The sequence below is a fragment of the Mobula hypostoma genome, chromosome 25 (assembly GCF_963921235.1).
Source record: "Mobula hypostoma chromosome 25, sMobHyp1.1, whole genome shotgun sequence".
NCBI classification, from domain to species: domain Eukaryota; kingdom Metazoa; phylum Chordata; class Chondrichthyes; order Myliobatiformes; family Myliobatidae; genus Mobula; species Mobula hypostoma.
The window spans coordinates 9,094,548-9,121,079 of NC_086121.1; the positions used below are offsets into that span (position 1 = coordinate 9,094,548).

At 42.8% G+C, this 26,532-nt stretch overlaps 1 protein-coding gene across 9 annotated transcripts in view; it reads left to right on the forward strand.

Moving 5' to 3' along the window:
* Nucleotides 1-26,532, forward strand: part of kif1b (kinesin family member 1B) — a 275,068-nt gene that overhangs the window by 214,488 nt on the left and 34,048 nt on the right. For all 9 annotated transcript variants that reach the window (XM_063033346.1, XM_063033349.1, XM_063033347.1 and 6 more), the window contains 7 exons: nt 2-92; nt 207-325; nt 1,680-1,735; nt 11,337-11,445; nt 12,876-12,942; nt 15,328-15,412; nt 16,617-16,722. In XM_063033346.1, coding sequence (XP_062889416.1) covers nt 2-92; nt 207-325; nt 1,680-1,735; nt 11,337-11,445; nt 12,876-12,942; nt 15,328-15,412; nt 16,617-16,722 — 633 coding nt within the window. The remainder of the gene's footprint in view (nt 1; nt 93-206; nt 326-1,679; nt 1,736-11,336; nt 11,446-12,875; nt 12,943-15,327; nt 15,413-16,616; nt 16,723-26,532) is intronic.

The following is a 26,532-nucleotide window of genomic DNA, read 5'->3' on the forward strand; positions in this document are numbered from 1 at the left end:
GCTTTCTGCATCGTCATGACGAGGCTTTCTCCACGGAACCCCTGAAGAACGGTGGCCGGGGAACACCCCTTGGCTTTTACCACGTACAGAACGTGAGTCTGAATTACTATACCATTAACTGGCAGTTTCATCAGCCCTGTCCATAAGGATTCCACAAAGTCGTTGAAAACTTGCCTTCTGAGACAGTCTATTGTTATTTTACTTAGATTGCTGTCGAAGTAACCGAATCATTTGTGGAATATATCAAGGTCAAGCCTATTGTATTTGAGGTATTTGGACACTACCAGCAGCACCCCTATCATTACCAAGGGCAGGATTTTATCAGGTAAGAAGAAAGCAGGAAATTACATTCAGTAAATGAACTCAATCAATGAATTGGATCTGTAGGAATTGTATTTCTATGTTGAAGGGAACATCACCCTTGGGTCTCATGTAAGAAGCTGGAGAGGTCAGCCATGACCCTCCCCGTAATTGATGCATTGCTCAACATCATCTTGGCTCCGTTTCTCCACTGCCTTTCCTTCCAGTTCTCCCGACCTTGAATATAATCAGTGACAGCCTCTCTGAGGTGGAGAATTCCAAAATTTCACCAAAAAAAATAAAATCTTTTAAAATGTTTAAAAGGGCAACCTCCTCCTGGAGCAATGCCGGCAAGTTCCATATTCCACCCCCAAGATCTTTCAGCATCTTGTCAATTCCTCGTGAAATTTCGTACTTTGTAACTAGATAGACTCTTATTCATCCCCGAGTTTAGACCTATGGTTCAACCTTCCCACGTAACCCTGTTTCTCATCCCTCCACCTTCCCACTTCCACACCCACAACGTCCCCTCACCATAGTAATATAGTAAGAAACTGAATAAGTTGTGTTTCGAATCTAATGTATTTGCTGAAGTTAATTGGAAATACATTGAAGAGTATTGAACAGCCAGATTATATTGCACAGTTGCGAGGAAATTCACTGACCTTGTACACAGTAGCCACTTTAATAAGTACACCTGCTCGTTAATGCAAATATCTGACGAGCCAATCACGTGGCAGCAACTCAATGCATAAAAGCACGCAGACGTGGTCAAGGGTTCAGTTGTTGTTCAGACCAAACATCGGAATGGGGAAAAAATGTGATCTAAGTGACTTTGACCGTGGAATGATTGTTGGTGCCAGATGGGGTAGTTTGAGTATCTCAGAAACTGCTGATCTCCTGGGATTTTCACACACAACAGTCTCTTAGAGTTTGCAGAGAATGGAGAGAAAAGCAACAAACATCCAGTGACTGGCAGTTCCACGGTTGAAAATGCCTTGTTAATGAGAGAGGTCAGAGGAGAATGGCTAGACTGGTTCAAGCTGACAGGAAGGTGACAGTAACTTAAATAACCACACATAGTGTGCGGAAGAGCATCTCTGAACGTACAACACATCGAATCCTGAAGTAAATGGGTTACTGCAGCAGAAGACCACAAACATTCCCTCAGTAGCCACTTTATTTTGTATATCCAGTGCAGTGTGCACAGACACATTCCTCACGACATCAAATCACAGCAAGGGGGAATTATTAGAATGCTGATAGGAAGGATTTACTGTTGTCTTTGCTTCTGTTTTTCCTACAGTTAGTTGGCTTAATATTCTTGCTTCTGTTTAACATGGGGGAATACTGAGAAAAATGTTTGTTTGTTTCAATAGAACTCCACAACCAGCTCGCAAATATTTTCCTCCTCCAATGCCTCTCTCAAAACCAGGTGAGTCGAAGTATGAAATCGAATTTTAAACAGAGTTAATTGCAGTCACGCCCAGTCTTTCATCTTCGCTCAGAGTCAGGTTTATCATCACTAGCACTGGTCCTGAAATGTGTTGTTTTGCGGCAGCAGTACAGTGTAATACATAAAGTATACTATATATTAAGAAATATATATATTTTTTAAAAAGATAATTAAGTTGGGAAGAGAGCAAAAATAATACGGTACTGTTCATGGGTTCAAAAATCTGATGGCGAAGGGAAAGAAGCTGTTCCTAAAACTGGCTGCTGCTAGTTTATGTGATGGTAGAACAGTAACTTCTGTTTGTGATTAAGATTGCTAAATGGAGCTCATTATGTGGCCAGTCCCTCATTAATGGAGATTTTTTGATGCAAAGAATAACATTCAGCTTGTTACACTGCAGTGTCCAGTGCTGATATATGAACACCTATTCCTCCTCAGTTTCTTTCGTCCGTCTCTCTCTCTCTCTTCACCCCACTTTTCTATCTCTCTCTTTCATTTATCCTTTTCTCCCCTTCTCTTTGTTGCTTTAACTGATGCTGGACACTCATGCTGGACTGAAGGATAAATTGACCATTTTCTTACCACGGTACCATCCTATTCAGATGTCCAGTCAGATTACTTGATTTGAGTGCGATGCCAAGCAGCCACATTCAGTGAAGCGATAAACTAACAAATGTGTTACCTTTTTTATTGTATGCCTCTTGAAGTTCTTCATTTATGATCTTAATTCTATAAACTGGTTTCCTGCCATTATTTTGTTCATCTGTATTAACTAATAAAGATACAGTACTGTGCACATATATATAACTAGGGTGTTCAGGACTTTTGAATGGTACTGTATTTATCAATGTGGAGTGGAGAGCCAGTTCGTAAATCTGGCGGGAGCAAAGGGATATTGGGAATGTTGAGCGTGTATGGGATAGGTGACAGAGAAGGAGTGCCAGGGGCAGGGGGTTGTGTGGGTGCAGACTCACCCAGCCCTGAGACACCAAGCTAGGTCATTTGATTCCAAAAGATTTGTTTATTGATCATTATAGATCGTCACAGAATATCGCACTGGTGCTTCCTACTCCCTCCCTTCTACCTTCTCCTTTTTCCAACCATGATTCCCCTCTCCCTGCCCCCTTCCCACTCTCAGTCCACAGTAGAGACCCATATCAGAATAAGGTTTATCATCACTCACACATGTCATGAAATTTGTTTTTATTTCAGCAGCAGTACAGTGCAATACATAAAATTACTACAGTACAGTGCAAATGTCTGAGGCACCCTAGCCTCAGGGTCACCATATACTCCCCTGAGATTAATTATCTTGCAGGCATTCACAGTAGGACAAAGAAATGAAATAGAATCAATGAAAAACTACACACAAAGACTGACAAGCAACCAGTGTGGAAAAAAATATAAAAAACATCATCAATCAAACAAGCAAATAAATAAATAGTGCTGAGAACACAAGGTTGTAGAGTCCTTGAAAGTGAGTGTACAGTTTATGTTCAGTGATCAATTTAGCATTGAGGTGAGTGGAGTTGTCCCCGCTGGTTCAGCAGCCTGATATTTGAGGGGTAATAACTGTTCCTGAACCTGGTGATGTGGGACCTAAGGCTCCTGTACCTCCTGCCCAATGGCAGCAGCAAGAAGAGAACAATTCCTTTCCTCCCACAGATGCTGCTTAACCTACTGAGTTCTTCCAGCAGATTGTTTGTTGCTCCAGATTCCAGCATCTTGAAGTTTCTTGTCTCCGTAATCTTTAGTGGGATTTTTATTTATTTAAATCTGATTATTGAAATTGTTCCCTGCGTGTGGCTTGCCAACAACAGGCAAGGGCGGATAATGCAGTGAGCCTCACATGCTTGCTTTATGATATGTGATATTTCTGTTAAAGGTTTCTAACATTTACTATTTCAAATCTTTTGCAACAGAGCTTGTCTACTTTTATGCTTGTGTTAAATAGTTTTCTAATACTACTTTTGCATGTTAATCATTTCTTTTCTGTTCATTCCCCTTCCTTTCCCTGTTAACCCTTCATCCTGCACACCATCCATCTCTGTTTGATTTCCTTTTTTTTTTCATTTCAGACCATAACCGAAAGATTGAGTTGATTAGGTATCTGATGTCTGGCTATGTAAATGTACAGTTGCTTGACGCTCTGTCTGAGAATGCCAACACGTTTGTAACATCTGCTGCCGGCTCATTCGTCAACACCACCGATCAGCTGCCAGCCTTTCTCATGCATCCTCTTCCCACCTGTCACATTCTGAAAGTCCCAAAGCATCATGGTTGGTAACTAGCACAGAGCCATGGCAAATTAGTGATGTTTGAGGATCCCATTTAGTGTAGTCTCCCCATGTCAAGCACCCATTTTGTTGTTTTGGATATGCAGACTGCGGCTTCATAACCAACCAGTTATCATAGTGGTAGAAGTTTCCCTCTTACCCCTCCTCTTCTCCTCACCTGCCCATCACCTCTGGCGCACCTCCATCTTCCTTCCCTTTCTCCCATGGTCCACTTCCCTATCAGATTCCTCCTTCTACAGCCCTTTACCTTTTCCACCTTTCAGCTCCCATCTTCTAGTTCATCACCCCCTCCCACGCCTGCTCTCACCTTTCACCTGCCAGTTCCTCCCAATCCACCCACATTCCAATTCTGGCTCCTTCCCCCTTCCCTTCCAGTCTTGGCATAAAATGTTGTCTGTTTATTCCCCTCCGTTGATGCTTCTTGATTTGCTGAGTTCCTCCAGCATTTTGAGTGTACGTTGCTCTGGATTTCCAGCATCTGCCAAAACTCTTGTCTACTGAAATAAGTATGCTGTGTGTCGAAAGAGCGGTCTTTGTACAAACGTAGAAATACAGCACAGTAGCATGTCTTTCCAGCTCAAAGAGCTCACATTGCCCAATTACACCCTTGTGACCAATTAGCCTCCTGACCCATACATCTTTGGAATGTGGGAGGAAACCAGAGATTTGGAGCAAAATCACAATATCACAGGGAGAATGTTAAAGAAAAACTCTTTACAGACAGCGGCGGAATTGAATCTGGCTAGCGTTACACGAGCCACCTTGTTTTGTGAAGTTGAATCTATGGCTTAAAATCATCTTTGCTGTCTGAGTTTGACTTTATCCTCCTCATTCACTGACTTTTTCATTTAAGGGGAGACGTTGGTCTTTGGCCATGAGCTCAAAGCACATGCAAGTGTGTCATCACCAGTCCTCTTCTCCCATTACGTACTTCCAGTGCAATTATCGGACTTAGTAATCCTCGGCCGTTACTTGTGCACAAGCTTCATGCTGGTTTCCCACTTGGTTCATTAACAGTAAGCTGATTATTAGTTTTCATTTTATTTCAAGAAGGGAGTTAGGGATAATGACCACAACATCATAGTTCCATGCACAGATCCATGCTCTTAGTATCAAATACTCCTAGTATTAAAATACACAGACACTTCGAACTATCTCGATGAGGGGTCTGGCCTGAACTGTTGACTGCTTGCTCATTTACTTAGATACTACTTGGCCTGCTGAGTTCCTTCGGCATTTTGTATGTGTTCCTTCAAACTATCTGTCCCATGGTATCTATTACTTTGCTCCTGCCTGTTTTTACTGGCCCTGACATCTACCTTCCTCTATTCCTCTCCATCTCAGAACTGGAGCTTTGGTCCCTATCCCCCCCACTAAACTAGTTTAAATCCTCTCGAGAGGTTGGATGAACTTGGGTTGATTTCTCCGGAGGGGCGTAGGCTGAGAAGGAGATCTGATACATATTTCTAAGGTTATCAGAGGTGTAGCGTAGACAGGGAGAATTTTTCTCCCAGGGTTAAAACGTCTAAGACTAAAGCACATGCATTTAAAGCAGAGTTTCCTGACTGTAGTCCATGGACCCCCTTGGTTAATAGTAGGGACTAATGGCATTAAAAAAAAAGGGCTGGAAACCCCTGATTTAAGGCAAGAGAGGGTAAATTTGAAGGAGATGTGAGGGGCAAGTTTTTTATACATAGACTGGTGGGTGCCTGGAATGCACTGCCTGGGGTGATGGTAGTAGGGATATGTTAGGGACTTTTACGGGACATTTAGATAGGTACGTGAATGTGAGGGAGATGGAAGGAGATGGATATTGCGTGGGCAGAGGAGATTAGTTGGACATTCGATTACTAATTTAATTGGTTCGGCACAACATTGTGGGCCGAAGGGCCTGTTTCTGTGCTGTACTGTGTTCTATGTTCCATCCCCTCTACTTCAGCCTCCCCTCCATGCCCCAAGTTCAAATGAATCAAGACTGCTGATGGAAACAATAGACAGTAGACAATAGGTGCAGGAGTAGGCCATTCGGCCCTTCGAGCCAGCACCGCCATTCACTGTGATCATGGCTGATCATCCACAATCAGTACCCTGTTCCTGCCTTCTCCCCATATCCCTTCACTCCGCTATCTTTAAGAGCTCTATCTAACTCTTTCTTGAAAGCATCCAGAGAATTGGCCTCCACTGCCTTCTGAGGCAGAGCACTCCACAGATCCACAACTCTCTGGGTGAGAAGGTTTTTCCTCAACTCTGTTCTAAATGGCCTACCCCTTATTCTCAAATTGTGGCTTCTGGTTCTGGACTCCCCCAACATCGGAAACATGTTTCCTGCCTCTAGCATGTCCAATCCCTTAATCTTATATGTTTCAATCAGATCCCCTCTCATCCTTCTAAATTCCAGTGTATACAAGCCCAGTCGCTCCAATCTTTCAACGTATGACAGTCCCGCCATCCCGGGAATTAACCTCATGAACCTCCGCTGCACTCCCTCAATAGCAAGAATGTCCTTCCTCAAACTGTCAGATATATTTGTACCAGCTCCAGGTTTTATACTGAAAGACTCTGTTTCATTAGTTTTAGTCAGGGGATGGGATCTACGCGACTCATAGATTTTCCTCTACAACATGACTATTCTTGAATCTTGTTTCCAACTGGCAGTTTCTTTCATATTGTCATTAGTAAGGTGATAAAATGTTACAGTCTGTCAGATTGAACAACCTCAGAATAGAAGGACAGCCCACTAGAACCAAGATGAGGAGGGATTTCTTTCGCCAGAGGGTGGTGAATCTGTGGAATTCATTGCCACAGACATCCATGGATGCCAAGTTATTGGAGGTTACTAGTTCCTGATTAGTAAGGGGGTCTAAAATGACAGGGAGAAGGTGGAGGAATGGAGTTGAGAGGGATAATAAATCAGCCGTGATGGAATGGTGGAGCTAAAAGGCCTAATTCTGCACTTTCATCTTGTGGTCTTATACCCCAAGGTTGTAAAACAAAAGAGAGAAGGTAAATCTGTAAATAACAAAATTAACAACCTGCATTGCTGTGAGATTCTGGGAAAGATCAGGTAATAAAGTGCAATCAATCTTTCCTGACTGTAACCCAAGGAGAAAAAACTTGGCAGGCAAATGTTCCGAGTTTCGAGAATACGAAGGAAGATTTATTGTAGGAACGACCTTAGCAAGAGCTGATGAAATGGACAAAGAGGAGGATATAATAAGAGGAAAAAAAATTGATGAAAGCAGATTTATATTATATAATGATAGCATTGGGTGAAATTGTGAAAGAGAGAATCCTTAGGAGCAATGAGGTGAAATGTGGTGCTGGGAATCTCCTAGATTTTGAGTCATAGAACATGGCAGCGAAGCAACAGGCCATTCAGCCCATCTAGTCCATGCCAAACTATTAATCTGCCTAGTCCTATGGACCTGCACCCTGATCATAGGGCTCCATATCCCTTCCCTACATATACCTTTCCACGTTTATCTTAAATATTGAAATTGAACCCACATCCACTATTTGCACTGGCAACTTGTTCTACACTTGCACCATCTTCTGAGTGTAGAAGTTCCCCTCATTCTCCCCTTAAACATTTCACCTTTCACCCTTAACTGAGGACCTGTAGTTCTACTCACCCAACATCATTGGAAAATGCCTGCTTCCATTCATCCTATCTGTACCCCTCATAATTTTGTATCCATCTATCAAATCTCCCCTCATTCTCCTAAAGTCCTAACCTGTTCAACCTTTCCCTATTACTCATATCCTCAAGTTTTGGCAACATCCTTGAAAAATTTCTCTGTGCTTTCAATCTTATTGATATCTTTCCTGCAGCTAGGTGACCAGAATGGCACATAATACTCCAAATTAGGCTTCACCAACATTGTCAGCATAACATTCTAGCTCCTGTACTCAATACATTGATTTATGAAGGCCAATGTGCCTAAAGCTTGTTTTACGACCCTATCCACCTGTGAAGCCACTTTCAGCGAATTATGGATCTTTATTCCCAGATCCCTTTGTTCTACCACACTCCCCAATGCCCTTAAAAAGACCTACCCTGGTTTGTCCTGCCAAGGTGCAACACCTCACACTTGCCTGCATTAAATTCCATCTGCCATTTTTCATCCTGCTTTTCCAGCTGGTCCAGATTCATGAAAGGAGTCATGATAATTTTCTGTTTGAAGTTCAACGAGCATAAAATGAGCCAATCAAAGTAAACATTAACAAATAAGAGGCACTGGATTGTGTTAGAAGCTTTGCAGGTGCTCAGGGGGATGCTGCTGTGGAGATCACCTCATTTGTTTTTCCTTTTACAATTTCAGTATTATGATGTATGCCATCTTTGACACAGCAGTTAGGCTGAAGCATGTCAAAATGTTTAATTTTTTATGCTTTTAAAAGTTTGACGTTATGCAACTAGTATTTAGTTTTATCAGCAGGGTTCCTGAGCTTTTTATATGCCATGGACCCCTACCTTTAACCTCGTGCACACCAGGTTGAGAATCCCTGATCTACGGGAAATTTATTTGGGGCTAAATTAAAGATTTATGCCAAGCTTGCTATCACTGGAGCGACCTCTCCCTAGATTAGCTCAGCATTCACCTAAGTATGTGCTAAATCGCTGTCAGCTGTTTGCTATTGTATATTATCAACTTTAAAAAAAAGCACTTCCTTGAAAGTGCCCAGTGATTTGGATATTTATCTAAATCTAAAATATAGCAGCTAGCAACTATCTGGAAATAATAAATAAAATCTCCATTCTGATTTGTTCCAAAAAGCCCTTATAATGACTTTTCCTTTGTATTATTTCCTGAATATTACATTGGTCCGAAATCAAAGTCCTCCTCCAAAAGCTGGTTACTGTTTTGATGCAGCACACATGCTTTGAAGACAAGTGGTGCATTGTTGGTGGTAATTCTGCTGCTCCTTCCCTGCTCCTATCCATTAGAGTGTGATTATGTTCGTCTGCGTTTAAAAGTACGTGTGTTCTAAGTTTGCCATGGTGGAGTGAAAAGTATCTTTTATGTTTTTCCTAGTTTAAAATTCCATATGTCTAAGCTGTGAAAATCGCTGCTTTTTTAATCAAATGTGATCGATGCCTCAGTAACGTGAAATTAGAGAAAGTTTTATTTATCATGTGTTTCTTCTTTAGCATTAGAATTTGGAGGGTGGGGTTGAATAATTTTTGTCTTAGCTGCGAGAGAAAATGTCGCTTCATATTTCCTGTCCTATTGACCTATTTTCTGCTTGAATCTATTATACGAGATTAAAGATGCACTTTTTAAGTTGAACTGGAATACAGTGTAGTTAGGCTGTCCAACCAGTGGGATTGTACTGTCGACAATTCCACGATGTGCTTGCGGAATCAGCAAGTACTTATAAGAATGTGGACTCAAATGTAAAGTGCTGAAGACTGACATCCCAGTGAATAAGATTTTTAACGTGATTGCTACTTTCTGAATATTGAAATGCCTTGTAGGTTGCATTTCAAAAGCTACTTCAGTGAGGAGATCTTGAGCAGATTATTGAGAGTGTGTGTGTGTATGTATATATATATAGATACACACACACATACACACACACACACACACACACACACACACACACACACACACACACACACACACACACCCCCAAAAAATAAATAAGTAAATAAATAAATACCAAAATAAAAACAATCAGCGGTATAATGTTTCGGCACAGACTAGAAGGGCCGAATGGCCTATTTTCTGTGCTGTAATGTTCTATGGTTCTATAAGCCACAGTTTGCTGTTTCAGTGTGGTTCAGTTTCCACACTTTTTGTGAGAACAGTGTAGCTATTCCTCCCTCATCCCAACATAGAAGTTGATGGGCTTCTTCTTAAAACTGCTTGAGTATGTTTTGGATCTAGTGTGCCTACAGTGGTTTGAGTAGGGAATTCCAGGATTATAGGCTGGGAATGAAGATGGATCAATGATAACTTTTCAAACTGCCTGTGGGAATGAATGTTCAAGTTTAATTGTGATTCAAAGTAAATTCTATTATTAATGTGCGGTATATGTATGTCACCATATACAACCTGGAGATTCATTTTCTTGCAGTCATACTCAATAAATCCATAAGATAATAACCAGAACAGAATCAACAAAAGACCGTCCTTGGACGTTCAACCAGAGTGCAGAGGACAACTAACTGTGCAAATACAAAAAGAAAGAAATAAGAATAATAAGTAAATAAGCAATTAATATTGAGAACATGAGATGAAGATTCTGTGGAAGATTGTGGGAACATGTCGGTGACTGGGCAAGTGAAACTGAGTGAGGTTATCCCCTTTGGTTCAAGAGCCTGATGGTTGAGGGGCAGTAACTGTTCCTGAACCCGGTGGTGTGAGTCCCGAGGCTCCTGTACCACGCTCCTGATGGCAGCAGTGAGAGGAGAGTATGTTCTGGGTGGTGGGGGTCCATGAGGATGGGTACCGCTCTCCTGCTGCAACGCTTCATGTAGATGTGCCCGATGGTTGGGAGGGCTTTACCTGTGATGGACTGACAGCATGAGTTGTTATGAGACCTTGAAAGCGAGTCTGTGGGTTGTAGAATCAGCTCAGAGTTGTCGTGAGCGAAGTTATCCATGCTGCTTCAGGAGCCTGGTAGTTGTAGAGTAATAACTGTTGCTGAACCTGTACTCACTGGAGCTCAGAAGAATGGGGGTGGGGGGTAGGTCTCATTGAAACCTACTGAATATTGAATGGCCTCGATAAAATGGATGTGCAGAGGATGTTTCCTGTAGTGATGAGAGTCTGAGACTAGAGTAGAAGGACGACCCTTCAGAACAGAGATGAGGGGTAATTTCTTTAGCCAGAGGGTGGTGAATCTGTGGGACTTATTGCCAGACGGATGTGGAGGCCAAGTCATTGAGTATATTTAATCGGAGTTTGACACATTCTTGATTAGTAAGGGCATCACAGAATATGGGGAGAAGGCAGGAGAATGAGGTTGCAAGATAATAAATCAGCCATGATGGAATAGTAGAGCAGACTTGATGGGCTGAATGGCCTAATTCTCTTGTCTTGTGGTCCTAAGGTCTAAGTCTGCATGGTGTTACATATTCTGGCACACTGGGGTACACTGAACAAGCCAGAGTATACGGATGATGAAAAAGATTTGGAAAATGGAATTGGTTGCTTGGTATTTTATTGACCTTTGCCCTACAAAGTTTACTTTGAAAGCTGTTGAATACATGAAAAAAATGTCTGTGTGTATCGGCAGGCTGCCGCTCACTGTGTCGATGTGTCTTCTTGTTCCAGTGCCAGCCACCAAGTTGAATGCTGTGAGTAAGCCTAGCCGGGGGCAGTGCGTGAGCAAGTATGATCTGCTTGTCTGGTTTGAGATCAGTGAGCTGGAACCTACAGGAGAGTAAGTCAATGAATTATAATAATTTTTCTGATCGGTGCTTGGGGTGCTCAGGCGGTTAATGGAAGCTGTTTCTGAGAAGGTTGAGAGAGATGGAAACCGGCCCTTTGGCACAATTCGCCTATGCTGACCAAGCTGTCTTCCTTAGCTGGTCCCATTGGCCTGTGTTTGGTCCATATACTTTCCCATCCACCAATCAGCCCAAATATCCAGGGGCAGTATTTGCCAGAAAACAAGAGTTGATTTTTTTTATTTTAAGGAAGGAGTGTTCATTCCACACAAACTCTGCTGGCATAACAGGCAAGCATCACCTCATTCCACATCAGAAAGCGACTCAAATTTCTCCTCTGTTCCCTGACTATCCTTGTATTAGAACGTAGAACAGTACAGACCTTTCAGCCCATGATGTTGTGTTGACCTTTTAACCTACTCCAAGGCCAATCAAACTCTTCCATCCCACATAACCCTCCATTTTTCTATTATCTATATGCCTATCTAAGAGTTTCTTAAATGCCCCTCATATATCTGTCTCTGCTACCACTATCTCCAAGCACCCACCAATCTCTGTATTTAAAAAGTATTCTTCTGACATCTCCCCCATACTTTCTTCCAATCACTTTAAAAAAAAAATTATGTCCCTCATATTAGTTATAATGCCCTGGGGGAAAAGATGCTAGTTGTCCACATGATCTGTATCTCTCATCATCTTATACATCTGTGTCAAGTTGCCTCTTATCAACTTCACTCCAGAGAGAAAAGCTATAGCTTACTCAACCTCTCCTCATAAGACACACTCTCTAATTGAGGCAGCATGCTGGTAAATCTCTTCTGCACCCTCTCTAAAGCTTATAATGAGGTGACCAGAACTGAACACAATACTCCAGGTGTCTTGCAGCTAATCTCCGTTGACATTTACTGTGAGGGGCTGAGTCCGCTGCCGAGCTCGTGCTAAGCTGGCCAGTTTCCTGTGAAGAACGCAAGCAAGAATGGGATGCACAACCCCAAGATGCTCTGGCAGTCTATAAGCTCGTGTTTAATCTTCCACTTCCCAACCCAACTGGGTAAATTATTGCCTGGCTTTGTTGATGAAGACACGTCAAATATTAAGTGTTTAGGGAAGCTGAGTTGGTGTGAAAACTGCTTTTTGAAGGGAGCAGGAGAGGGAATAAACTGAGAAAAGGGGAATGGCTACAAGATTGTTATTGTTATCAAGACTACAAGAGGTTTCTTACAGACCTGTCCTTTATATTTCATTTTGATATTTGGGCATTTCAGGGAAACCAGCTGAAATTATAATAATTTCATTTAAAAAGTGCGCAAGATTTTCCTTGTGCAGGTCGATCAGGTTTGGTGAACAAAGAAAGAATAGTTAATTTAAATTGGTTTCTCTGTATGCCTGATTTCTCCTTTGATTGATACATTGTCCCTTGCAGGTATATCGCTGCAGTGGTGGACCACAGCGGAGGGCTGCCCTGTCAAGGCACTTACCTGCTTCACCAGGTAAATTCACCTGCTGAACCCTGCGAACAGCAGAATCCAGTTCAAATCGCACTCCAGAGCACAACGACCGAGGTTGACCCTTGGATGGGAAACTGAAGGAGGTGCTCTGTTGGAGATGCTTTCTACCGGGCAACATGCCTATCTTCAATTTTGTTGAGAAATAAGGGGCACTTTGACATAGTTGTGGAGGAGGGAGTGGTTATTCCCAGTGTATATCCCTTGTTTATCCCTCAAAGAAGATCTCTTTATCTAGTTATCATGGAAAACAAATGTAACTTCACGTGTTGGAACATCAACCAGAAACAGAAATAGGGTTTGCCCCAGGTGCTGCAGTATCTTCCCACGGTCGAAAGGCATACCGGTTAGTAGATCAATTGGTCATTGTAAATTGTCCTGGGATTAGGCTAGATTGCTGGGCAGAGTGGCTTGTCGGGCTTGAAGAGTCTGTTCCACGCTCCATCTCCAAATAAATACATCTCAAACATTCAAGTAGCATCTGTGGAAAGAAAGAACAGTTAATATAATGAGTTGAGGGAATGATCTCCAATTCTGACCCGAATTGTTAGCAGGTTTCCCTTTCCACGGGTGGTGCCTGACTGGCTGAGTTCTTCCAGCATTTGTGTCTCGTTCTTAATGCAGTGCTTGTGCCTTTTTTATATATCGAATGACTTTTGCTTGAAGTGGAAGTTTATTGAATTGAGATTGAAATAGAGGGAACGCTGCAGATAATTTGTGTGCTGCAATCTCCCATGGATAGAAAAGGTTTTAAAAAAAAGTCTGTTGACTAAGGCAGAAATATTGGACAGATGCCAGAATTGGCACCAATCTGTGGGGATTAAGGTTAAAGTTTATAGTTTGGCAATTATTAGAAAGGACGGTGCTTGGTAACGATGTTCACTTTTAAAAGCTGTGGATTTAGGCCATTTGGCCCATCGTGTTTACTCCGCCATTCCATCGCGGCTGCTTTATTATCCTCTCAACCCAATTCTCCTGCCTCCTCCCTGTAACATTTAATTTCCTGACTAATCAAGAACCTATCATCCTCCGCTTTAAATATACCCGATGACTCGGCCTCCACAGCTGTCTGTGGCAATGAATTGCACAGATTCACCAGCTTTTGGCAAAAAAAAATTCCTGAAGAATTCTTCTCTCATCTTCCACTTTCCTTAGTCCTGGAGAAGGTCTTGGCCCAAAACATCATCTGTCTATTCATTTTCATAGATGCTGCCTGACCTGCTGAGCTGTTCCAGCACTTTGTGTGTGTTACTCTGGATTTCCAGCAGCTGCAGAATCTCTTGTGTTTATAAGAAAAAAAAATGCTGTAAATTAAAAAAGAAATATTTTTAAAAATAGTGTGAAAGTAGAGCATAATAGTGAGATAGTGTTCATGGGCTCAGTCTGAATCAACCTATGACATTGTTCCACAACACGCATGTTGGTAGATTTATTAATTGAACATAAGAAATAGGAGCAGGAGTAGGCCATCCGGCCCATCGAGCCTGCCCCGCCATTCAATAAGATCATGGCTGATCTGTTTGTAAACTCAGCTCCATCTACCTGCCTTTTCCCCATAACCCTTAATTCCCCTACTATGTAAAAATCTATCTAATTGTATCTTAAGTATATTTAATGAAGAAGCCTCAACTGCTTCCCTGGGCGGAGAATTCCACAGATGCACCACTCTGAGAAAAACAGTTTCTCCTCATCTCCGTCCTAAATCTTCTCCCCTGAATCTTGAGGCAATGACCCCTAGTTCTAGTCTCACCTACCAATGGAAACAACTTTCCTACTTCTATCTTATCTAGCTCTTTCAAAATTTTGTATGTTTCTATAAGATCCCCTCTCATTCTTCTGAACACCAGAGAGTATAGTCCCAGGCAACTCAATCTCTCCTCATAGGTTAACCCCTTCATCCATGGAATCAACCTGGTGAATCTCCTTTGCACTGCCTCCAAAGCCAGATGTGTAAGTTGAGGAGACAGCAGACTTATTGTGTGGCATCCTGAAGGGTTTTATATCAGTGAAGGACATATTGAAGTGTTAATTCAATATTGTGTTCATACCAGTGCTGACACAATCTTGTAGATGCTCTTGAGATATATTGAAATGTAAGAATGATTGTTGGGCAGAAGGCCTTGTTGAATAGCAACAAGATGGTTTGTTTGATGTTGGTGGGGGGAGTGATGGGCTCAATACCCCTGCTCTTCTTCGGAAAGTCTCCCAGGATCTTTTTCGAGAGAGCAGGCGGAGCTCTGGGGTGTCGTGGTTAAATGTCAACCACGCTCCAGAGCTCAGGCCCAAAATAGTGGCTGGTCCCTACCACCTCCTGCAGTGAGTTTGCTGACTATAATTTCCAATTATAACTTTAGATTTTGATTCCAACAGGGAATTCAGCGCAGGATTACGGTCATGATCGTGCATGAGAAAGGCAGTGAACTTCACTGGAAGGATGTTCGAGAGCTCGTTGTTGGTGAGTTTTCTTTCCAGAGCTAATGGGTCTTTTTTAATGTAATATTGATAATGTTAATGTAGGATCCTTTCAACATTTCTGATTTTACATCTTATTCTCTTGTTACCCAGTAAAACTAACACCAGGGAACTGATAAAATTACTCTAAATGATGATGTTTACACTCAGAGGCCACTTTATTAGGTAACCCTTTATACTTTGTTAATGCAAATATCTGATCAGCCAATCATGGGGCAGTATCTCAAAGCATAAAAGCATGCAGACGTGGTCAAGAGGTTCCGTTATTGTGCAGACCAAACATCAGAATGGGGAAGAAATGTGATCCAAGAGACTTTGATTGTTGGTACCAGATGGGCTGGTTTGAGTATCTCAGAAACTGCTGATCTGGGATTTTCATGCACAACGGTCTATAGCGTTTACAGAGAATGGTGCGAAGAAATAAAAACTGCCTTGTTAATGAGAGGTCGGGGTGAATGTGTTAATGCTCAAGCAAGCCCAAGATTTTCTTTTGTTTTAACACCTTTACTTTCTCCGTTCACGTTCAGTACACAAGGGTGCCATTTCCTTGCCCATAATCCCACCCTCCCCCATGTGCTTGCCCATAGCATAAAAGTGTGCACCTCAACTAAATGCTTCCATAGCCCGAATTAACAGAACTTAACGCATGGCCAGGCTGACTGGTTCAAGCTGATAGGGAGGTGACAATAACTCAAATAACCACACATTACAGCAGTGTTGTGCGGAAGAGCATTGTACCTTGACGTGGATGGGCTACAGCAGCAGAAGACCACACCAGGTACCTCATGAAATGGCCTTTGAGAGTGGCCACTGAATAAGAGCAAATGATCTGCATTCTGAATTTAGATTAAATTATTAGATATATGGACAGGAAAGGAATGGAGGGTTATGGGCTGAGTGCAGGTCGGTGGGACTAGGTGAGAGTAAGAGTTTGGCACGGACTAGAAGGGCCGAGATGGCCTGTTTCCGTGCTGTAATTGTTATATGTTGTTATATGGTTAAATAAATCCACATGCTTCAGATTCTTGAATAGCCAAATGTCACTAAATGCACGGATTTCTAATGCAATATTAAAATAAATGTCCTTCTGACTTCACTCATGAAGGGATAGAATATAAATTAGAAGATAAGTGTTCATTCTGTCTTGGACAAACCCAATAACTGCCTGCTTCCCAATGGTTTTCCAGGGCGCATCAGGAATAAACCAGAGGTGGACGAAGCTGCTGTAGACGCTGTTTTGTCTTTGAATATAATTTCTGCAAAGCATATCAAATCTTCAAATGATGCTCACAGGTATGTTCCTGTTCTTTTTACGTGAAGTGGTTCTACATCTTGTGTTCCAGTTCTGTCACCCATATGAAACGAGCATTCCCTACTGGACAGGTGCCGGAGATGGCCAATATGTGGTGGAACGGTGATCAAAAAGACACATCTGATAGATAGATTGCAGGTTTTACAGATTGGATGGAGCGACTTCTGTTCAAATGACCTTGTATTTTCTTTTAAAAATTCATTTTCTGTGGAGAAAAAAAAAACTATCAATGTCACACTATTAAAGGTTGCTGTGATCTGTTCTGTTGATGAGGCGACAGACTGGGGGGGAAACAACGGGAAGGCCCAGTGATTCATGGGAGCTCGGGTAGCTTGTAGACTGGGATTTGGATGAGTTCTGTAATTGTCAGTCTGGGCATTCGATCAAATGTGTGGCAGGGTGGGGATACGGTCTCTACCAAAGGAACTGTAAGATGCTCCTTCCCTCTGCTAGCCTGCAGGTCACCCTTGGGCAAGGTGTAGCACCTGCTTAGCCCCCGATCAGGGTCACGTGAAGCCATGGGACATGGAGCAGGCGATGGATGGTCAAGTGAGCAGCTGGTGCATATCACAAGTCCTGGTTATTGCCAGGCAGACAATCTCTGAAGAGTATTGATAATGGCTGGGGTCACCTGCCTTGTAAAGACACTGCCCAGAAGAAAGCAATGACGAAACACTTCTGTAGAAAAACTTGCCAAGAACAATAATGGTCATGAGACATGATTGCATACATCATATGACATGCACATAATGATGATGATTCTATCATGGTTAAAGATTTGAAAAAATATATAAATGTTAGCTTTATTTGTCACGTGTACATTGAAACATACAGGAAAATGTGTCATTTGTGTCAATGACTGAGGAGTCTGAGGAGGTGCTGGGGGCAGCCCCCAACTGTTGCTGCACTTTCAGCACCAAGGTAGCATGTCCACAACTTACTGACCCTAACCCGTACGTCTTTGGAATGTGAGAGGAAACGGGAGCACCCAGAGGAAACAAACAGTCACAGGGAGCGCCTACAAACTCCTTCCAGACAGCACCAGGAACCGAAATCCCTGTCACTGACGCTGTAAATTGTTACGCTAACCACTACACATAGAAAGAGAGGCAGGTGTCGGCCAATTGCCCCCTCCAGCCTGCTTTGCTATTCCATCGGATTGTGACTGAACCAATACTGGCCTCAGCTTCACTTTTCCATTCTCTTTCCACGTCTTTTGACTCCCTTATAATTCAGGTGGCAGCTAGTCTGTACCTTCAATAGATTGAGTGACTTAAATTGAAACTATTCTGAAACTATGCCCTTAATTCTTGGAACTCCCATTGAGGGAAACAGCATCCAGCATGTAAGCTCCTTCAGAATCTTAAATATTTCAATAATATCCCCTCTTCTAAACGCCAGTGAGTAGTGGCCCAACATACTCCAACTTTGTACATCGAACCCCTCTTCCAAGGAATCAGCAGCTTACCAGGTTAGTGTATGGTGCCTGTATGGGCCCAGGACAAAGAATTAAGCAGGAAAAAAAAAGTCATTGTGGACACTACCCACTTAATAAAAACAAAACACAGGAGAATCTTCAGATGCTGAAAATCCAAAGCAGCACACACAAAATGCTGGAGGAACTCCAGCAGGTCGGGCAGCATCTACGGAGGAGAATAAACAGCCGACGCTTCAGGTCGAGACCTTTAATCAAGACTGGAAAGGAAGGGGGAAGATGCCAAAGTAAGAAGGTGGGGGGAATGGAGGGAGTAGAAGCTGGAAGATGATGGATGAAGCCAGATGGGAGGGCGGGATGGGGGGGGCCAGGGAGAAAGAAGCTGGGAAGTGATGGGGGGAAAAGGTAAAGGGCTAGAGAAGAAGGAATCTGTTAGGAGAGGAGACTGGGCCATGGGAGAAAGGACAAGACGAGGGGTACCAGTGGGAGGGGATAGGCAGGTGAGAAGAAGTAAGAGGCTAGAGTGGGAGATTGTAGAAACAGGGAGAAGGAGGAGGGAAAATGACCAGAAGCTGGTGAAATCGATGTTCATGCCATCAGGTTGAAAGCTACCCAGAAAGAATAGGAGTTGTTGCTCCTCCAAATTGCGAGACTGTGTTTCCTGTATGGGGACCCCAGATCCCTTTATACTGCAATGTTCTGTGGTCTCACTCTGTTTAAATAATAGTATTATTCTTTCCTCATTCTGGAGTGGATAACCTCACATGAAGGATCCACCTTATTCATCATCTATATTTACTATGTTAGGAACTTGCTGTGGTGAGCTAGTCAGGGTGTGACATGCAGCAATAACCATTCAACAGTTGTAAAGAATAAATAATTATATAAAAAATTAAGTTAGAAGATGGAAATGGAATAATATGTACATAAATACATAAATACCAGCATGTATTTATAATGTAAACAGCATTATAAAAGGTGTTTCAAGTGTCTACAGTGCAGTGACTGAAGTAATAGATGGAGGAGTGTGCCAGGGATTAACTGCCTGGGGAAAGACACTTCTAAGATAGTGTGAGTTTGTTGTTTTAAGTAGCCCTACGGTGCTTTCCAGAAGGAAGCTCTGGGAAAAGGCAGTTTACTGAGTGGGTCATGTAGGCAGTGATTTTTCCTGCTTGCGTCTTTGTCCTGGACACCTACAAGTCCTGCAGTGATTTCACGTTTCCCCATGTTATACTCCGTCCGCCAGCTTCCAGTACCTTCGCTTACCCGTCGGGTTTCCTTTGCAGGGCGGCGCGGTAGCTTAGCTGGTTTACGTAACGCTTCACAGTGCCAGCTGTGGGATTCAGTTCACAACACTGTCTGTAAGGAGTCTGTACGTTCTCCCCATGACCACATGGGTTTCCTCCGGGTGCTCCGGTTTCCTCCAACATTCCAAAGGCGTCCCAATTGGTGGGTTAATTGGTCATTGTAAAATGTCCCATGAGTAGGCCAGGGTTAAATCGGGGGTTGTTGCACAGTGCAGCTCAAAGGGCCAGAAGGGCCTATTCCGCACTGCGTTTCAGAAGATAAATAGATACAGTAGTTGGATAGATAGGTTGCTAGATCATTGCTGCCTATAACCCTTTGGTTATCTGTTATTATTGATGTCTTCTACTTTTAAGACTGATCTACACTATTTTGAAATCTTTGCCATTTACCTGACTCAGGCTTTAAGGGACAAAACGTTTCTTTAACTATGTTTATGTAGCTGTAGATGCTCTGACGATTTGTGTTTTTTTTATTGTTATTTGCTGATTTACTGTCATTCACTATCTTAATATCTTTTTTTGGTCATGCTTGCTGTTTCTAAATGTCCTCTGGCTCACCACTCAGTTTTGCCGCATTGTATGCCCTTTTCAGTTTGATACCAACCTTGGCTCGATCATGAGTGGTGCATTCCACTCACAGAGCCTTGGTTTCTAACCAGAATATGCCCTTGCCAGGTTTTATGAAGTATCTGGTTTTGCTAACTTCTGTCTTCCCCAGTTCATTCTGATCTCGAACCACTGTAATCGCCTTTCTTTAAGACTTGGACTCTAGTTACTGATCCTCAAGCTGAATCTGAAATGTTGCCAACTGTGATCACCTTTTCCCTGGGGATCCTATACTGTGAGATCATTACTTGATCCTGTTTCATTACTCAATATCAAAACAACTGCACCCTGGTTTGGTTCCTTGACATATTGCTCTCAGAAACTATATCACATACACTCAATGAACTCTTCCTCAAAGATATCTTTGCCATTATTTTTTGTCCAATCAATGCGATGTTGATAATCAACCATGATTACTGTGTAGCTCTTTCAGAATCCTTTCTTGACTTTTACCATGTGCTACACTACAGCTATTGTAGGTAAGCCCTCTTATTAATTCCACCAGTAACTTCTTTGCTTGTATTTTATTTTCACCCATTTGATTTTGCCACGAGCGCCTGAGCCAACGTCATTCCTCGCAAGCACAATAGACTCTGCAGGTGCTGGAAATCTTGGCAACGCGCACACACATGAAATGCTGGAGGAACTCAGCGGGTCAGGCTGCACCAAGTGAGGGGAAACCTGGTGAACGTTGCAAGACTTCGACAGAGTGGATGTGAAGAGGATGCTTCCTATGGTGGGAGAGTCTAAGGCTAGAGGACACAGCCTCAGAATAGAGGGGCATGCATTTAGAACAGAGATGAGAAATTTGTTTAGCCAGAGGGTTGTGACACTAAGGAATTCGTTGCCACAGGCGGCTATGGATGCCAAGTCAATAGGTATATTTAAGGCAGAGGTTGATAGATTCTTGATTAATCGGGGCACAAGGGGTTACGGGGAAAAGGCAGGAGACTGGGGTTGAAAGGGAAATGGATCAGCCATGATGAAATGGTGGAATAGACTCAATAGGCCAAATGGCTTAATTTGGTTCCCATATCTTAAGCTCAAATAAACAGTCGATGTTTTAGGCTGAGACCCTTCATCAGAACTGGAAAGGAAGGGGGAAAGAAGCCAGAATGAAAAGGGAAAGGGAAGGAGTACAAGCTGGCAGGTGATAGGTGAAGCCAGGTGAGGGAGGAGGGGGGATGAAATAAGAAGCTGAGAGGTGATAGGTGGAAGAGATAAAGAGCTGAAGAAGGAAGAATCTGATAGGAGAGGCAGTGGGCCATGAAAGAGGAAGGACAATGATGGGCAGGTGAGAAGGGGGTAACCAGAATGGGGATTGGAAAAAAGAGAGGAGGAGGAAGGGTGGAGATCATGATGAAGGGTTATGGCCCAAAATGCTGACTGTTTATTCCCTTCCATAGATGCTGTCTGGCCTGCTGAGTTCCTCCAGCATTTCACGTGCGTGTTGCTTGTTATTTCTCACCATGATAATAATCTCATCCTTCGTTACCAGGGTCTTGACCACCTTCTCCTTTCCGCCTACTGTTGTGTTCAGAAGTTGATCTTGAGTCATGGTCCAACTTTGAAATGGTCAGGAGTGTAAAGGTTCTGTGATCTGAGTTAGCACATAGAACAGCCCAACACAGGGACAGTACAATATTGTGCCGAATCAATCAAATGGCCAACTGAACTAATTCTTCTGCTGTCACCATGTCCGTCTCCTTCCGTTTTCCTCACAGCCATGTGTCTACCTAAATGTCTCTTGAAAGTCACTAATGTATCTGCCTCTACCACCACACCAGGCCGTCTGCAGAGTTCTGTGGTCAAGGTGAGGCAAATGCTTGACACTTTTTGTCCAAATTTTTTAGTAGCTTAAACAAGTTGTAGCTGGCTATCATTCTCTGTCGCCTATTATTTCCATCTCTTTCCTCGTTGCTACTAATGATACCTCTTGTATTTTACAGGCTGTTTCTTGATGTGGATATACCTAGGTATTTTCAGTTTTCCATTGTTGTTCATTTATTAGATTAGAGCCTCATCTCTTTCCTTATAAATTTCCTTTGCTTTTTACGTAATCCTGCTTTAGTGCTGTAGCCTACTTACCTTTATACCACAGACACAGGAAATAACTAAGTAAAATCATGTCGTTTCACTTCATGGGTGTCAGGAATCCAAACTACTTCCTTAGGACCTCATCTTTACAAATGCACCTATTATGAATATTGGGATTTAGCCAGTAGTTGTGTAAAAAAAAAAGTGATACCAATGAAGGTAAGTAAATAAAATTTATTATCAAGGTACGTATGTGTTGCTATATACTACCTTGAGATTCACTTTCTCGCAGGCATTTACAGGAACAAAAATGAAATACACTAGACTCTGTGAAAAACTATACAAAGACTGACAAGCACCCAAAGTGCAAAAGAAGGGAAATTGTGCAAACATAGGAAAATACTATGAGTATGTCTTTGGAAGTAAGTGTTGTGGTTGTGGAGTCAGTTCAGAGTTGTGGTGAGTGAGGCTGTCCATCGGGTTCAGGAGCCCAGTGGTTGTAGGATGATAACTGATGGTTGTAGGGTATTAACTATTGCTGAGCCTGATGTTGTGGGACATACGGCAGCAGTAAGAAGAGAACATAGCCTGGATGGTGGGGGTCCTGGATGAGGGATGCTGCCTACTTATGACAGTGCTCCATATGAGTGGTGGGGAGGGTTTTGCTTCTGATGGACTGGGCAGTATCCACCACTCTCTGTAGCCTTTTCTATGCCCTCACTACCATTCAGGGACACATGTCCTTACACTTCCTCCCTCACCACCATTCAGGGCCCCAGACATTCCTTCCAGGTGAGGCAACACTTCACCTGTGAGTCGGCTGGGGTGATATACTGCGTCCGGTGCTCCCGATGTGGCCTTCTATATATTGGCGAGACCCGACGCAGACTGGGAGATCGTTTTGCTGAACACCTACGCTCTGTCTGCCAGAGAAAGCAGGATCTCCCAGTGGCCACACATTTTAATTCCACGTCCCATTCCCATTCTGATATGTCTATCCACGGCCTCCTCTACTGTCAAGATGAAGCCACACTCAGGTTGGAGGAACAGCACCTTATATTCTGGATAGCCTCCAACCTGATGGCATGAACATTGACTTCTCTAGCTTCCATTAATGCCCCACCTCCCCCTCATACTCCATCTGTTATTGCCCATCCTCTGGGTTCCCCCCCTTTTCTTTCTCCCTAGGCCTCCTGTCCCATAATCCTCTCATATCCCTTTTGCTAATCAACTGTCCAGCTTTTGGCTCCATGACTCCCCCTCCTGTCTTCTCCTATCATTTTGGATCCCCCCCCCACTTTCAAATCTCTTACAGAAAGTTTGAAGTTAATAACTCATCAGGGGTGATTGATAAATTCATGGCCCAGGGTAGAAGGATATGTTATTAACTTCAAACTTTCTGCATAATCACTCAAAGAGTTGACCTGCATGTGCATGGAAAGAGAGCTGTATCACTCATCTCCTTCTACCCTAGACCATGAACTTATCAATAACCCCTGCTGTGGGCACTTTCTGGAGGTCCAAGATCCGTATGCTCCACGACCGCTGGACTAAGTGTGTAAACGTAGGAAGGGACTATGTTGAAAAATAAATGTGCTGGGTTTTCTAAAATTGACTCCTTCTACCTTAGTCCACGAACTTATCAATCACCCCTTGTAATCTCCAGGTACTTAATGCCTGAGGGCAGCGAAAGATAAAATGGAGAATTTAAGTTAAGCCTTTTGACAATGTACACAGGTTATGTTTCCCCGAGTTACTCCAGTTGCAGCTGAATTAACTTTCAATGTGTTCCGGATTAGTAATATTCGGAAGAATTTGGTTCTCTGAGATGAGGGTGTGGAGTGATGCAGAGACCTGGGTCTTCGCTTGGCCTCACTTACAATTATGAATCGGTTTAAAACAGCCTGTGGTATAAATGAAGTGCAAGAAAGTGGAAGTTGTACAAGCATCCTGTTCACTTGTAGCATCTATACTCACTTTAGACAGAGCTTAGACGGCTGAGAAACAGTCCCTGTGTTAGTACACAGCTCTTGTATGCTGTACCCTAGAACATTTCCTTACTACGTTGCTCACTGTAGATATATTAAAAACCGTGTTCCAAACATATTTGCTATCTTGGAGATATTCCACTTAAAGATCCAGAGTCTGCACTCCTGGCACAGTCCTGTGATCGGGTGACTTGGACAGGTGGTGGGTGCTCATGGATAAAGTCCAAGAGCCAGACATGCATTCCACAGCTCTCTACCTCAGGACTCTCAGCTATGACTCAAAACAAATTGCAAAATAAAACAGCTCAAACTTTATACATTAAAAAAAAATCAGAAGTACAGAGCTTCTGCAAAAAAAGTAAGTTATCAGTTACTGTCTTCATTTTCAGCATAATATGACAGTGTAAATAATTCTGACATAATTTGGATGGCTTAGTTATTTTAAAATGTGCAAAAATATAAAAAAGTTGTGTTTATCGCATTTTAAAAATGGAATATATATGTTATATACTGTACCTCCTAATGGAAAAGTAAAATTGATGAAGATTTTAAAAGGGTCTTTGAGAGGATGAAAAAGCATGAGGGGGCTGAGAGAGAGAGGAGAAAGCAGAGAGCAGAGTTGGGAATCTCAAACACAAAATACTAGAGAAGCTCAACAGGACAGGTAGCATCTATAGATGGTAATAAGCAGTTGACATTTTGGGCCAAAACCCTTCAACAGGACTGGAAAGGGGGAAGAAGCCAGAATAAGAAGGTAAGGGGACGGGTAGGAGAACAAGCTGTCTCTCTGTCTTTCTTCCCCTCCCCTTTGTGTGTCTGCTCTGGCTCTGGCGCTCTCCCTCTCCCTCCCTCCCCCTCGCTCTCTCACTCTCTCACTCACTCTTGTTCACCGTCACTCACACCAAGGCTGTCATTGAGCTGGAGAAGGTGCTTCATTTTCTCTGGAATGTATGAAGTTGAGGGATGACCTGTGAGGTACATAAATACAGTGGATGGTTATAGTCTTTTCCCCAGGATAAGGGGGGGGAGGAGGAGGCTAATACTTGAGAGTAGAAATTTAAGGTGAGAAAGGAAAAGCTTGAACGGAAACAGAGGGTTAAGTGTATCACACAGAGGGTGGCTGGTGCATAGAGCGAGCTGTCAGAGGAAGCTGTAGATCCAGATATAATTACAATATTTAAAAGGCATTTGGACTGCTATGTGGACAGAAAAGATCTATAGAAACATGAGCCAAATTTGGACAAATGGGACTAGCTCAAAGTTTAAAGTACAAATTAACTTTGAATTTTTATTATGAAAGATACAGCACAGTAACAGACTCTTCCAGCCCAACGAGTCCCTGCCGCCCTATTACACCTGATGAGACCAGTAAACCCTTTCAACAGGAAACTGGAGCACCCAGAAGAAACCCATGCAGTCACGGGGAGAATGTACAAATTCCTTAAAGACAGGGCAGGAATTTATTATCAAAATACGTATAAGTCACCATACGCTGCCCTGAGATTCATTTTTATATGAGCACAGATAGAACATAGATAGATAGATAGATAGATAGATAGACATACTTTATTAATCCCGAGGGAAATTGGGTTTCATTACAGCTGCACCAACCAAGAATAGAGCATAAATATAGCAATACAAAACCACAAACAATCAAACAACAACATGCAAACTATGCCAGATGGAAATAAGTCCAGGACCAGCCTATTGGCTCAGGGTGTCTGACCCTCCATGGGAGGAGCTGCAAAGTTCGATGGCCACAGGCAGGAACAACCTCCCATGACGCCCAGTGTTGCATCTCGGTGGAATATGGCCGGATTCCAACAGCAAAAAGTTCAATATCCAGGCTACAACACATTCCTTGATCGAAATATGACCAGAATTGCACCATCTGTTGTTAACCAGAACAGCAAGCTCCCCTCCTTTACGCTTACCACTCTCAGTGCACTTCCGGTCAACCCGAACGGTCTGGAAGCCCTCTATGGAAACGTTTTGGTTGGGTATGTCCTCGTGCAGCCACGTTTCAGTAAAACACATAACACTGCTCTCCCGAAATGTCCTCTGACTCCTGGCTAGCGTCGTCAACTCGTCCGTCAACATCTTGGTCAGCATAGGCAAGATGGGCCGAAGAGCCTGTTTTCATGCTGTATAACCCTGAGACTCTACCTGAGAAACAAGTCAAAGGCAAGGTGGCCACAGCTAATTGCACCTGCCCTCTCAGCTTTATCATATAACATTCACGCCAAGCAACAAGGAGACAATGTTTATCCCTTCAAGCAGAGTAGTCAGCAATCTTTTACTCTGCTAGTCTGGAAGTAATACACCTAAGATCTACACAATAAACACACAATGATACTTTGAGCCCTTTTTTTTGAGGGGGAAAGATACTTAAAATCAATTCCGTTCCCTTATAATACA